The 15,906-nt window shown below is 39.1% G+C and overlaps 1 protein-coding gene across 1 annotated transcript in view; it reads left to right on the forward strand.

Moving 5' to 3' along the window:
- Positions 1–15,906, forward strand: part of PREX2 (phosphatidylinositol-3,4,5-trisphosphate dependent Rac exchange factor 2) — a 138,206-nt gene that overhangs the window by 111,225 nt on the left and 11,075 nt on the right. The window contains exons 33-37 of the mRNA XM_032222719.1: positions 5,655–5,757; positions 7,005–7,148; positions 8,276–8,390; positions 13,211–13,277; positions 14,274–14,464. Coding sequence (XP_032078610.1) covers positions 5,655–5,757; positions 7,005–7,148; positions 8,276–8,390; positions 13,211–13,277; positions 14,274–14,464 — 620 coding nt within the window. The remainder of the gene's footprint in view (positions 1–5,654; positions 5,758–7,004; positions 7,149–8,275; positions 8,391–13,210; positions 13,278–14,273; positions 14,465–15,906) is intronic.

The raw sequence follows: 15,906 nt of genomic DNA on the forward strand, positions 1-15,906 counted from the left end.
GCCTCTGATAGGAGGAAGGGTGAGAAGATTGCCCTGTTTCCTGGCTCCTGTAGGGTCTCTTACGAAAGGACCCCGCCCCTTTCCGGTCACCCCTTTTAAAGGTTGCCGGAAGGATCTTGCGTTTGTCCTTGGTTTCGGTGACAAACTTGTCCAGGGCCTCTCCAAACAGAAAGCCCCCTTTAAATGGGGCCGATGCCAGCTTCCATTTAGCCTTCATTTCGGCCTGCCAGTGCCTGAGCCATAGGAGGCGGCGGGAGGTGATATTGGAAGCTAGAGCTCTGGAAGAGAATTTTGCTGCTGTCAAGGTGGCATCCGCCGAATACTCGACAGCGGTAATAATCTTGGTTAGCTCATGGCGCCACCTAGATTTCCTGGGCGGGGGTCTGGACCTGAGTTGGCGCAGCCAGAATAGGGTGGCCCTAATAAAAAAGGAGGCAGAGGTGGATGCCTTGATGGCCCAGGCAGACGCCATGTGTGTTTTCTGACATGCCTTTTCCGACCTCTTATCTTCTGCCTTAAGTCCCTCTAGGAGCTCAGCTGGCAGGTTGGAATTGGAAGTCAGAGACACGACTGGGGCATCTACTTCTGGGAATTTGAGGATTTCCTCCATTTTATCTTCTACTGCATATAGAGTTCTATCCCCCCCACTGGGGTTGGTCAGGGTGCTCGGCTGTAGCCACTGGCGCTGTACCGCGTCCATAAATAGGTCTGGCACAGGAATAACCTCGGGAGTTTCTACTGTCTCTTTGAACAACCCATGCTTAAGATCCTTGGAAGTGGAAGCCTGAGAGGCCTCAGATCTGGAAGTGGGGCCTAACTCTGTGGCCGTCATGGCTTTGTGCAAGATAGACTTGAATAATGACGGTTGAAACAGGCCAGAGAATTTTGGCTTGTCAGGGGTGGGGTTTTCGTCTTCGGAAAGGGCGAAAATCTCCCCTTCTTCCTGCTCAGAACTTGATAACCCAGAGTGAGAGGGGCTTGAAGATGGAGAGGATACAGGCTCCTTAGAGGTGGAGGCCCTAGGTTTGCGTTTCTCCTTTGGGGCCTTGCCCTTGCGAGAGCCCTTGCGCTTAATGCCTTCAGCTATCCCTTGGGAGATGGCTAAGGCAATTACCTCCCTCATTTCATCCGAAAGAGCAGGACTTTTTCCCCTTTTTTTTCTTTTGCTTACTGGGCCTGCGACGGCTAGGCCTGCCTGAGCTGGATCGACCCTTCCCAAAGGGGGAATTCTGGACAGAATCTCGTTCCTCTCCGATGGAGGAGCTAGGAGAGTCGGGGTACCCCCAAGATGCTTCAGGAGATGGATCCCTGGATGCATAGTTATCCCCAGACAAGAATTCACTGTCCCCGGGGGATTGGGCCTCACGATCAGGGGAAGCTGACTCCCTGCTGCGACGGTCTGGGCTAGGTTCTGGCTGAAGGGGCCTTGAAACCTCCCTGGGATCCACTGTGGCTCTTGGAGAAGACCTTTCAAGTGAGCCTTTGTGCTCTTTGCCTTTATTTACAGAGGGATCCAGCTTGCAGCGCTTGCTGGAGGGCCCCACCTGATCCCCTAAGGCCTCCCTGCATTCCTCAGCCATTTCAGGTCCCCACGAGGCCTGGAAGATAGCTGGAGTTGGGATGGGCACGCGCTGGCCTTTGCAGTCCAAAAGCGCTGGCAGAATCTCCAGGAGGGAAGGGCCGCCTTGGGGTCGGATTTCCTTCCTCCCACCGCCCTCGGTTCCCCGAGACTTAGCTTATTTTCCGGAGGGAGAGACTAGCTGGCTTCCCAGACTAGCCCCCAGCCTCCCCGCGGCGTTCTGCAGTCGTTGAGGGCTCGCTGAGGCTCCGTTGGCTGGCTGGGCTCTTCTTGCTGCCTTGTTCCTCGCACGCTCTGAGCTCTGCCGCTCTGCCCAGTGAGTCGGAGCGATCCAAAATGGCGGGGGTGCGCACGCAGCCGCTTCCCGCTCTTTCCAGCCCTGAAAGGCGCGCGAAGGCTCCAGCCGTCGCTGCTGTTGCCGGGCAAAATGGAGCAGGCGAGGGAATCCTAGCAATCCGGCTCACCTGCTTTAGAGCCTTCTCAGAGCCTTGCTGGACTTTTCCTCCCCCTGGGACGCCCCTGTTCCAACAGGGAACTTGGTTTATCCCACTAATTGCTCCCTTGCTAGCCAGCCCCCGCTGTGCAAGCCTTTTCAACCCCCTGCAGTGCTTGCAATTAGCAACAGCAGGGAAAACCCGGCAGCCCTTCTCTTAAAGCGACGGAAGCCTCACTGGAGGCAAATAGACAGACCTGATGTAGAAGCGTGATTTCCTCTATCTGAGAATTTAAACGTGGTCCAAATTGGGAAACTTTTTCCAGCCTTTCTGCTCTTAGACTGGAGCTCTCCCAAAACAGTCCTAACTCGGGCGGACTGAGTTTTCGAATTGAGCATGTGCAGGCAAAGGGAGGCGTGGTCAAGAAAAACATCACTCAGTCCAAGGGCAGATAGGCTGTGTTAACCCAGCATTTGGGCTCTCTGAGCAGTTGCACTGGAGAATAATCTGGACCTGGGTTGTAGACAGATAAATCTTGAAGAGATTTTATGCAGTAAAAGCCACAATACAGAACTTAATTTTCTTTTCAATATAAATATTGTAACTTACAAAGCCAGGGTAAGCACTTAAGCTTGGTTTTCAGTAACAAATTTTAAATATGCTCATTTACTTGAAGAACAATTAAGATTCTATGCAATGTAAATAGCCAGGTTTTTATAACCTTGCAATAAAGTCCACTGAGTTGGAGCGATTCGAATCTCCTAGGGGAAAATATTTCACAAGATGGGGACTGCAGCACAGAGATGGTGTTCAGCAGGTTCTGACCAGTTCTGGAGAACTGGTAGCAGAAATTTTGAGTAGTCCGGAGAACTGGTAAATACCATCTCTGACTGGCCCTGCCCCCGTCTATTCTCTGCCTCCCGAATCCCAGCTGATCGGGAGGGAATGGTGATTTTGCAGTAACCTTCCCCTGGAGTGGGGAGGGAATGGAGATTTTAGAGTATCCTTCCCCTGCCACACCCACCAAACCATGCTCACTAAGCCACATCACACCCACCAAGCCATGCCCACAGAACTGGTAGTAAAAAAATTTGAATCCCACCACTGCTGTAGTACAGACACATCCATTAAGCCAACAAATCGGAGATTTCTGGATCAAAAAGTTGCAGCATTTCCCAACATTGTGCCATACATGCATATTGCACTATATTTCCCAAAATTTCTAAATAAACACTGCCCATGCTGGCTGAGAATTCTAAGTGTTGTTTATACAGTACACTGGATGACATTAGGTTGATGAAAGGTGGCTGACCTTTAATAGCTTATTGATCTCTCTGGAAGTTATGATACATCTACATTATTTTGTATTTGACTGATTAGAAAATAATCAGAAATTCCTTGATTTTTTTTCGTTCTAAGTTCTGTAAATTTCCTTCTAATACTCTATAGTTCTACCATGTTCCCCCAAAAATATGACCTGTCCTGAAACTAACGCCTTGCCACATTTTTCATGTGGGCAAAAATATAAGCCCACCCCTGAAAATAAGCCTCCAGGACAACGCCTCTCTATGTACAGGCAGAGCACTGCTCACTGACCTAGCGGTATCTCGAAGGCACCAAGCCATGGGAGCCAGGGGGGAAGGCGCTCACATTGCTTGGTACCTTTGGGTTACTGCTAGGTTGGGGACTGGTGTTCTGCCTGTCCGGAGGGGGGAGTTGCCGGGAAGCTGCTCCCTTGTGAACGTGCTCCCGAAGAGCCAAGCAGTCTCAGGGGCGAAGCAGCCATTAGGTGACCACGCTCATGAGCATCTGCCCGACAACCCCCCTCTCCAGCCGGCCAGAATGCCACCAGCAAGCATTCCTTCCAGCCTCACAATGCCCTGGCCCAGCTCTCCCTGCAGGGCGCTGCTGCGGCGCTCCAAGCATAACTTCTTCTCCGGCTTCCAAACTCCAAAATTCAGCTGCCGAGTCTTCCAGCAGCGGCCGCTCTAGGAGTGTGCTCTATGGTTATGGGCTGGCTGCCGAGAGACTCTCTGTCCTGAAGATTCTGTCTGGCAGCCGGCCCACAACCATAGAGCGCACTCCTAGAGCAGCCGCTGCTGGAAGACTCGGCAGCCGAGCTTTGGAGTTTGGAAGTGGGAGAAGAAGTTATGTTACTGTAACACGCTCTACATGGGGCTGCCCCTGAAGAGTGTTCGAAGACTTCAGCTAGTCCAGAATGCAGCCGCGCGAGCGATTGTGGGTGCACCTAGGTACACCCACGTTACACCTATCCTCTGCGAGCTGCACTGGCTTCCCATTGGTCTCCGGAAATGCTTCAAGGTGCTAGTCGTTACTTTTAAAGCCCTACATGGTATCGGACCTGGCTACCTGAGATACCGCCTCCTGCCAATCACCTCCCAGAGACCTATTAGATCGCACAGACTAGGCCTCCTCCGGATTCCATCTGCCGGCCAATGTTGGCTGGCGACCCCCGCAGGGGAGGATCTTCTCTGTAGCTGCTCCGGCCCTATGGAACAATCTCCCCATTGAGATCCGGACCCTTACTACCCTTCCGGCCTTCCGCAAAGCGACCAAGACCTGGCTGTTCCAGCAGGCCTGGGGCTGTTGAATTATCCAGCCCCATCCTAAGTTATGAATGTTGTTGAATTTTTAAAATTGTTTTTATTTCTTGTATTCCCCTTCCCTTCTTATTTGTAAGCCGCCCTGAGTCTTCCAAGAGTGGGCGGCATACCTAAATAAATTCAATGTTCGGAGCACGGTGGCGGCAGCGGCTGGGCCAGGGTATGGTGAGGCTGGGAAGCATGCTTGCTGGGGGCAGAACAGGCGCTCGTGCAACCCTCCTCTCCAGCGGGACAGAGCTCCATGCACTGACCTAGGGGTATCCCTAATGTGACAAGCTGCAGGAACTGGGGTGCGGGCAGAGCCCCACGAGGCTTGGCGCCTTAGAGATAACCCCTAGGTCAGTGAATGGCGCTTTGCCCGGCTGGAGAGGTGGTTTGCTGGGCAGCTGCTCGTGAGTGCGGTCACCTCATGGTTGCTTCACCCCTGAGGCTGTGCCTGGCTGTTCGGGAGCCCACTCGCAAGGGAGCAGCTGCCCGGCAACCCCAAAACAATAAGGCCTCCCCCTATAATAAGCCCAAGGCCATATTTCGTGGGGCAAAAGAAAATAAGACCCTGTCTTATTTTCAGGGAAACACGGTATGTCAATGTTTTCTTTGTTAGTAACATGAGAAAACTACAAATTATTTTAGAAGCCACACTAATACAAAACTTCACTTTCTTTTCAGAGTGTTCATTTTCTATTCAGTGTGTTCAGTGTATATTGTAACAAAAGACAGTGTAAGTAGCTTGGTTTGTAGTAACACATTTTAAATATGCTCACTTATTTGAACAATTAAAATTCTGTGTAATTAAATTATACAGCCAACACAGTAATTAACTTTTGGTTTTGTATACATTGTTGGTAATAATTTGACAAGAGAAGATGGAATAAAATTCAGTAGAAGTCAATCCATATTAATTTACTGATGAGTCAGTTTATTGCTTCAGTGAAAGAGGATATGACCATCTGCAGTTAATGTTTATAATAATCAATCTAGCATGATTACTACATTCTATCTATATGTATATATTTGCAGACTGATGAACAAGCTATGCTAGAAGACACATTGATTGCATTATTTGACTTGGAGAAAGTTACATTTTATTTTAAACATTCTGAACAGGAACCTTTAGTAGCAAGTGAGTATTGTCCCCTTTCAATATTTGTTGTAAAATATTAAGAGGATATATAACTCCACATTTTCATTTGTGTCATATTTGCTTGTAGTAAACATCTTTGCATCCTTATGCATATTCATTTTGAGGAGAACAGTAATAAGGATGGTATACAATATTTATCTCACCTTTCTTACTTCATAAATAACTCAAGATGGAAAATCCTTCCTCCTCCTTTTTTCCCCCCACAAGAAACCTGTGAGATGAGTTTGTCTGAGAGAGAGTGACTGGCCTGTTGGACTGAGAGTGTGTGATTGGCCCAAGGTCACCCAGCCAACTTTCATGCCTAAAGTGAGACTAAAACTCATGATCTCTTGGTTTCTAAGCCAACACCTTTATCTGTATACCAAACTGGCTCTCCAATTTATTTCAACCTTGATGCCATTTCTTTATTCATAGCACCTCGCAAAGAGGTTTAATGTTACTTATGATAGTTGTAGGCATTTGTACAAGTTTGAGTGGAAAAGATAATTATTAGGCTAGGCAGCCAGACACAAATTAGAAAGAAGATGGGCAGCAAGTTTTTATTCTAATCTCACTAGGAACACAATGTATGAATACCGTCATGATTTCATTTTTTTCGTTAAAGCTATCTTAGAAATGTAATGGTATTTACAAAAGAAACTATAGAGGAAAAAGTCTTTCCCTGATTTGGAGAATTACATTTTCACTAAATTGTTAAAATTAAAAGTCGCTGAAATCTTTTAATATATATGCAAGAATTCTTGTAGGATTTTAGACATTAAAAAGTATGTATTTTTTAAAAAATAAATGTTTTAAAAATTGAAATGGTCCCATTTAGTATTTTCATTGGGACTTCATTTGTACCCAATCAATTAATGCTTCCTGTTAACATCCCCATTATTCCATGTAGAATGTTATCACTGCATTTTCATATATTTAGTCAACAGTACAAGGTAAGGAAATTAACTATGTGATGATAGTGTGTCATAAAATTAGTATTTTATGTTAGTATTACTTATACAGACATTGTGGCAGAAGGATTCAATGTTTGGCATTCAGATAGTGGGTCAATATAGATTTTTAATGTGTACTATATATCCTATGGCATCACAAGAATTAATTGTGATATTTTGGTTGATTGTTGATTTAGTTTTACTTTTTCCAAATATTTGTAAATCTTTGCAAGAAATACCCAAAAACTTTGGATTGATAATTTTGACTAAAAAGTTATTTTATTTTATTTTTAGATATGCCATTCACATATCAAGCAGAAGGAAGTCGGCAAGCTATGAAAATTTATTTTTATCTTGATAGTTACAGTTTTGAACAGCTTCCTCAAAGGCTGAAAAATGGTGGAGGTTTTAAACTTTACCCAGTTCTATTTGCACAAGGTAAAACATTTTCAAGTTCACCTATTCTTAACAGTTTTTAAAAATTATAGTAAAAATAATACACAGTTACTGGCATTCTGAAGTATTCATGGATACAGCATTATTTTGGAGAAAATCACATCCGGCATAAGTAAAATGTATGAATGTTATTCTACACATTTGAATATTTTATTGCACTTATCAATGTCTACCTTTGTCTTTAATATATTCATTTGTTTGTACAATTCTGTCTAGATGGGTATCTTCTTGCATATTCAAATTTACTAAGATGTACAAATGTTTCTTTTAAAAATGTGTGCTTTTGGTGAATTGTGGAAGCTGAAATCCATCCTCATTAAAGTTGTCAGATTTGAGAAACACTGATCTAAAAGTTTAAAATTTGTTTTCAAATTTTGCCAGTAAAGACCATGTTTATATGGTTTTTTTAATGAATTTTATCCTGAACATAATATAAACTTTTGTAATAAATAAAGAACAAACGTGTTACTGAATTTAAAAAGGCTATTGCAATTACTTAGGTTAGTCTAATCTTATGTGTTTAACTTGAGGATGTCCTATAGGAACGTGTATGTCCTCTATGAAAAGTGAAATATTTAAAGCAGTGGCGGGATTCAATTTTTTTTACTACCGGTTCTGTGGGCATGGTTTGGTGGGCATGGCAGGAGAAGGATACTCTAAAATCTCCATTCCCTCCCCACTCCAGGGGAAGGTTACTGCAAAATCCCCATTTCCTCCTGATCAGCTGGGACTTGGGAGGCAGAGAATAGATGGGGCAGGGCCAGTCAGAAGTGGTATTTTCTGATTCTCTAAACTACTCAAAATTTCCGCTACTGGTTCTCCAGAACTGGTCAGAACCTGCTGAATACCTTCTCTAATTTAAAGGTACAGAAAAGCACACGCTTCTGATATCTTTGTACTTAAGAGAAAATATTTCCTTCAGGAATGATTTTATTTTAGGTAATATGACCATGTACATTTCAGTTCTATGTGTGCTTGTGTCAGCGCAGAAAATCAATATCATATCCTGAGAATTACAGTATCTATAGATATATAGGAAAACTGGAAAAAATACATCAATGGCACAGATTGATATGAATCTGTTTTGTTTCCTTTGCATTCTTTTATAGCCTTGGAAAGTATGGAAGGATATTATTATAGAGACAATGTATCAGTAGAAGAATTTCAAGCCCAGATTAATGCAGCTTCATTGGAAAAAGTAAAACAGTATAACCAAAAACTTAGGTGAGTAGATAGCTATTTGTTATGTCTAAGCACAAACTTGGATCACGATGCTGAAATAATCTGGGCAAAAGTCCTGTTTTTGTGGATCGTAGTATGCAAACACATTCAGATTTTTCTTTTTTCCAATCTGAAATCAGTCTAGTTAATATAGAAAATACAGACAAACATCTGAACATATATATATATATAATTTCCAATATAATCCCTATAGCCTATTCAGACAACTTTACATGCATGTTTTGGTAATTCACATGAGAATCTATACTATGGTTTTTGTTTTGTTATTTCACTGCCACAATTTGATTTTTTTCCGGTATTCTGAACCTTCAAGTATATCAAGATAATTTTGTTGTATAACTGCCTCTTTTAAAGATATGGAGTGAATCTAAGTCTTACTAGTTATGTAAAAAAGACTGATGGGCATTTAACACCAGATCATCTGCTATGGACATAACTTATTTATATTGCTGATGAGTTTTTAATGTGGTGAATTTCTCATTAACTTAGAAATGTGATTTTAAAAACAGTAATTCATATTTTTCTCACAAATTAAAATAGATGTTCAGATTAGAAGGAAAATTTGTATTTCACCTTTCCTTCCAACTTACTCTTTATTTCTTAGGCGGTTTAAAGACAAATAACAGTAAATTTCTTTCAGTACCACAATGTATCAGAACAGTATATTATCTTACATTCTTCTCTCTTAGCAACAAAAGCATTATTCTATATTGTACAAAGTAAATTGTATTTCTATGTGAATCCAACTTTATCAACAAATTTGTTGAGTTAGCAACAGCTGTAATGTCATTCATGCACCACTCTTTTGTTATATTTCCCTTCTGTCCTGTTCCAAACAATAGGCTTATTCCTATATTGTTTTCACAATGCAACACAATTTCTTTTCAGGTTGAATATATCCCCATAGTATGCCAAATGATAAAACTGAGACAAAGTTCTAGTTTAGTAGACCTCAACCCTAAGAACTAAATATTTTTCTCTAAATTCCATTTATTTAATATCCTTTCAACCTGAAAAGACTTACCTGTGAAAGTCGTGCATGCTTCAAAAATTTTCATGCTTTATATTTCATGCAAGCTCAGCATTACTCGATTATTTATTAACAAAACTCCTATTTTAGATTTGTTCAAAAGTGTGAAAAAACATACTCTTTTTCAAGAGAGATTGTGCTCATCAAACTTTCTGCCAGACAGCACTTGGGTTTTGTAATTAGTCTTCGCTAATTCTGTTTTCTTCAGAGCACTTTAAAAAAATCGCATATTGTTTTCTGTTTTCAAGTTGTGTTAAGGTTTAGTGGGGTCCATTTACTCTGAACCTGGGTTGATTGGAAGATGATTTCAATCAGAAGAAATTTCCAGAATGATCCTTATGGCCAGGAATTAGCTTCATCTGCAATCCTAGATTGTGTTGATATATTATACAATATACATATATTAGATAGAAGTCAGGGTTATTAGTTTTACTAGACTCTTCCCATCAATTTAAATGTTGCCTGAGAATTAAAAAAAAAATAATATATAATACTAGTTGAGATCTCATTTTATATGTTTATTTATTCAATTTGCATGTTGACTATCCCATCAAATAACTATGGGCAAACAATCTTAATAAATTCAAAACCAATTTGAATAGAAAAATTAAAATATGTAGCAACTGAGGAGGATGTCTCAAGCAATGGTTGTTAGATGACCAGGAGACACAGGAGACCATTTGTCATTTGTTGGAACTTTTCAACAGAATTGTGATATTTATTTTGGGGGCATAATGTACAATCTCTGTAGTGGCCATGAAGTTGAAGTAATTGATACCTAAGATCCCTTTCAATCTTTACATTCTATAATCCTATGTTAAGATCTGTCAACGCATTTTGCGAATTCCATTGGTTTATTATGTACTGTATGGATAAATACCTTCTTTTGTCTGTTCTAAATTGCCTTCAAATCAGTTTCATTGGTATAATCCTGGTCCTAGTGTTTTGACAGAGGAGAAAAACTCCCGCTCAAACCAGATTTGCAAAACAGCTTTTTGTTTTTGTTCCTTTCTTCTGAGAGGTGGAACAGGAAAAGCTTCTGTGCTGCAAAGTGAGGCTTCAGTTTGTATGCATTCAATTTTCCTCACTCCCTAACCACTGAGATCTGTTTGGAGGAGGTGATATGTATGGGATGCCTCCCATTGTTTTTCCTAACTCCACTACAAAACAATGCTAAACAATGCATTTATTCAGAGACAACTGAATGCACAATGTTTTTATCCTTGTGGACACAACTTCTCCCAACAAAAAGGAAGGGTGGAAAGGTGAATTCCACTCCAACCTATGTAAGATATACTATAATTTTCATTCATGCCAGATTTTTCTCTTGCTCTCCCTCCCTTAGCCCAGGTTTGCAAAGCTGAAAGTCATATTAAAAAAAGGGAAGAAAAAATGTGGTTGGTGTGGAGGATGGGAAGAAAGAGGAGGCAAACCTATCTTCATTTTTATAAAGCTGCCCAACTGAACCAATGTGACACAGGGTGGATGCAACAATAAACAAGCAACTCCCCCATCACACAACATTAAAAGATTCACTATATAATATATAAATGTAAGAGGAAAAATATGAAACATTCAGCTTCCTTTTGTACTAGTTAGGATGCAGTGAGAGAGGTAGAACAGCAAAGGAGGAAAATAGAGCAGTCAGCCTCCTGTCAAATGTGGTGAGGCAAGGGAATTCTGTTTTTCACCAGAGAATTTTGAACTGCAGATGGTGAGGACAATTGGGGAAAAGGTGAATTGTATTAAAATGCATTGAGCATTATTTTCAAATGGAGCAGCTGTTATAGTAGCAGACAGTAGCAGACTCATGCTCTCACATTAAATAACCTGGGTTTACCAACAGAAGGTTTAAAATTCTGTTCCTTCAACCGGAGAATGATAGGTAGCAAGTCAGACAAGCCAACCTTGATGTAGAACATTACCAAGTTTTCTCTTGTCAGTAGATAGGTATTCTATATTTACCCCAAAAAAACCACCCTCAAAAATATCTACTAAATTTTAAAAGCTATAAAGCAAACAGTTCCTGCACATGCATAAGCATTAAGATTTCATCCTTATCATTTTAAGTAAATTAAAAAATAGTGTCTTTTTCAGATAACATGCCAACTTTTCCATTAGCTTTCCTCATAACATCTGATTGAGGTTCTCAACAAGCATTTAATAATTAAGTGAAGTGCTTTGCAAATTTGTATGCTATCCACTGCTTTCCAGGTTCTCAGAAACACTAAATATCCTTTCAGTTTTCAATCAGTTTTCGCTAATTAAGGAGGAAATACTTTTTTTGATATGTCATATTTTAAAAGTTTAATTAGTATTTGGGAAGAATAGCCTTAACTCCATAGCCAGTCTGATGCAGTGAGTAAGGCACTGGACCAGAAACTGGGAGGCCATGATGAATCTAGTCCTGCTTTAGATACGATGCCAACTGTCATTTTTTCACTTGTGCTAAAAAAAAGTTCAGGAACAATATTTAAAAAGGACTCTCCCAGCAGCACCAGCATAATGGCCGTGTATAGAAAACAGTGAAGTTACATTTGTAGAGGTATGCACCACTCCAAATTAATCATGTCTGCATTCACACATACACAATATGTGATATTTTGCAACATTGCCCCCATTCTGCTCATTTTTAAAACATAAAAATGTTATATTTAAAATTTGCTGTACCAACAGCAACAAGGAGAAAAAGTTCCAAAAATTTAACCAAGAAATAAATCCCATGTCAATGTGGTTCTTACTGTCTAGTAAATGTGCATAAAATTTTAAAATTATTTGGATCATACTTTCATAGAATGTGCATCAGTCTACTTCTTCTGATGCATGAGATTTTGTCCAAAATCTGAAGCTAAGAACAGCTCTGAAACTGGATATTTTGCATGTCTTTCAAACATTCTGAATACATTTTTAGTCTCTGTACAAAATGATTCTGATCTTGAAACTTTATCCTATTATACATTTAAGAGTCACAGATTTCATACTGCATTAGTGGCAGGAATCTTTTTTTTTAACTGAAATGTATTTTAAAAATAAGTTTTATATTAGATAAATATGATGGGAAATGTCATTTCCTCTTTTTATATGTTCTACAGAATGTGAGAGTTTGGTTTAAAATTAACTGCTTGTTTTAAACTAGAAAATATATAAGCATTGTAATATGTAGTTTTAATATAATTCAGAAACACATAAGGTGGATAAGATGCCAAAATCCTGTCTTATCAAACTTCATGACTTACAGTCACTTTGTATGTTTGCCCTGCTCCAGTGGCCTTTATATTCCTTTGGGCTGTTGTGCAATTCCTGAACCCTAAAAGGTGTTACTCCCTTGTAGATGAAAGATATTTTAAATTATGCTGAAATGAAATTATAACTACTATTGTGAGCATGGATTTTAATGCATAATCAGTTTCTCAAATTTTCATTAACTGATGATTTGCAAAAAAGCTGTTGTTATTGTGATCAAATCCTGTATGAGCATCAAGAATTTTAAATACGTAAAAAAGAATTTTATAACTTAAAATAATATTCTCTTTACTGTGTCTTGAGCATTTGTTTATATTCTGTGGTAAAATGCTTTAAATTCAGCTTTGAGTACCTCAAAATTATTTTGAGCACAATATCATTCCACATAGGGATTCATAAAGCAGTTTATATTTAGTGTCCTGCAATTTCAGGATTGTAAATACTTTAACATGTCCCAAAGAGACTGAATGCATTTATTTTATAAATATTCTTGAGAAATATTAATATATTGTGGGTGTCTTCTTTGCAGAGCATTTTATCTGGACAAAGCAAACATTCCTCCTAATTCAACATCAAAGGCTGCTTATATAGATAAGGTAAATCAATAGATGTGATTAAAGTAACGTTTGAATATGCTGTACAGGTTAGACCTCACTTGTAACCACAATTGAGCCCAAAATTTCTGTTGCTAAGCAAGACAGTTGTTAAGTGAGTTTTGCCCCATTTTACTACCTTTCTTTCTCTTATTCATTGAATAAGTGCAGTTAAGTTAGTAACACGGTTGTTAAGTGAATCTGGCTTTCTCATTGACTTCGCATGATGGTGGGATATACAATAATCATAAACACATGCCAGATGCCAACCACCCAGATTTTGATCTTGTGAGATCATAGGAGGGATGCAACAGTCGTAAGGGTGAAAAATGCTCATAAGTCATTTTTTTCAGTGCTGTTTTAACTTCAAATAGTCAATAAATGAATGGTTGTAAGTCGAGGTCTAGCTGTATTGTGGGCTGTGCGTAGCCTTAATCTGGTCAGTGTTTTTCAGAAAAAAAATACGTCGTAAAAACAATATAGTTAATGTCTACTTGTTAATGTGTTTATTGAGTCACTAGACAGAATAATGTAACTAGTGCAGTAAAAAGCAATTAAGAAAGCATTGAAGTGAAAGATAATGCCTAAAAGATTGCCAAAGAGTATATAAAGAGGCATGGGGAAAAAAATTAGACCCATATGAGAAAGAACCTTTTCTGTGTGATTCCCAGGCTTTGTAATGTAATGCAATCTCTTCAACAAACCTTTAAATGATATTAATCTTACCTGATTTTAATTGTGTTGCATTAATTTTACTTGTACATTTTATAATTTATGTTTTTGCTTGTAATAGGTTACTGTAGGTATTGTGTAGGCAGAACTGTAGTATTTAAGTTTAATAAATTGTCATCATATGAGTTAAAAAAGAATAAAACTTTAGGACTTCATCCTTACAGGATGTTCAAGACAGCTGCATTTTAAACAATTTTTGTTGAACTTATAATACCATGTTCAGTATATTGTCTTTTAATGATAATAGCATTGTATTTTACTTGGCAGCTAATGAGGCCTATCAATTCTTTGGATGAGCTTTACCGATTAATGACATCTTTCATAAGATCCAAGCGCACAGCAGCCTGTGCTTACACAGCTTGTGGTGCTTCTGGAGTTGGACTACTGTCCATCTCTTCAGAACTCTGCAGCCGGCTGGGAGCTTGCCATATCGTCTTATGTAACAGTGGAGTTCACCGGTATGGAAATTTATCTTTTCTAAAAATTACTGTTAATTGCTGTCCAGACTCAAGAATAAGAAGATGGGTGTGGATATGGATATAAATATCAATGACATTCTTGCAATTATTTATGTTGCTCTAGTCATTGGCAATATAGAACTGCCTCACAGAAAATGATAGAATAATTCTAATAGATTAATGCATAAGTGGAATTCTATTGGGCCATCATGATAATATGTACCATTTTTCATGTTCTGTAAAATATATATTTTAAAATGGAATAAGGTCTCTAAAAGTTCTAGATTTCATGGTCCCAATTTCAAGGAGAAGTCACAGAACATTTGAAGAATTCCAGATTTTATTTCAGTCTTTACAGTATTTCACATCCATTTCAATATTTTCATTGTTTGTTTTAAATTTATTCTTGCAATAGTTAATAATGCAGTTTCCCCCCCTAAAACAAGCTGCCCTAGGGCATAAAATCTTCATTGCTGTCCTAATTTCTAGTATGCACTTCATTTTTTCTTCTAGATATTAAGATATAGAGAATAATAACAAATCTAGGTAATGAGAATCAAAACAGAAAAATCAGAGTTTATATCAGAGGCTGTTTAAAAACAATCTTATTGTTATAAAATAATGAATTGTACAAATTGCAATCGACAGTTATAATTCCAATACAGCCATTATTACTTTTCTTTTTTGGAAACTGAGCAAAACTATTTTAATACAGAGCAAGAGCCCAGTTGGAAAGATGGCTCAAATTGTGTTTGGGTAAAAGGCATATTGACAGAACAGTACAATAGCATCAAATGCAAATGTAATGTTCTGGAGAGTGATATAATCATTGTTGCAAAATAAAATAAAGCCTGGCTCTGGGTTTATTGAGGTAATCCAGATGAATGTTAGAGAAACATAGTCTACTATCCTTTGCTAAGGAAAAAGAATAACTTAAGGATGGGATCACTTAGAAGCAGTTTCGGAGCAGTTTTTGTTACACACTATGTCTCTACTTGATTTGAAGGGTCTAATGCAATATATAGAATGACACTTCAATCTGTTGAGAGAACTTTGCAATATCACCATGTATTGAAGAAGAATACTAGGATATGCATGTAGAACCAATTTGTTTTGGCAAATGTCAATTCTGTCTTTTGGTTTTTGTATATGCATATATGCATACAAATAAAATATATGAAGATGGTACATGTCTCTGAAGGAGTGGGGTTGTGTGGTACTTCTAGAGGCAATATTTAAATTATTTTGTTACATAGGCTACTTTCCTTTGCCTTGTAATAAAGGGAAGGCATCAGAAGAGAACTGAAATTTTAACGGGCAGGGATACAGACTTTCTGTATTTTGAATAAAATCCTAATATAATTGACATTCTAATGAAAAAAACTAATTTATTTAAAGGTCATTAATAAGTGAAGCAAAATTAATAGAATGAGTAAATAGTA

Source organism: Thamnophis elegans, chromosome 8 (assembly GCF_009769535.1).
Source record: "Thamnophis elegans isolate rThaEle1 chromosome 8, rThaEle1.pri, whole genome shotgun sequence".
Taxonomy (NCBI): Eukaryota; Metazoa; Chordata; class Lepidosauria; order Squamata; family Colubridae; genus Thamnophis; species Thamnophis elegans.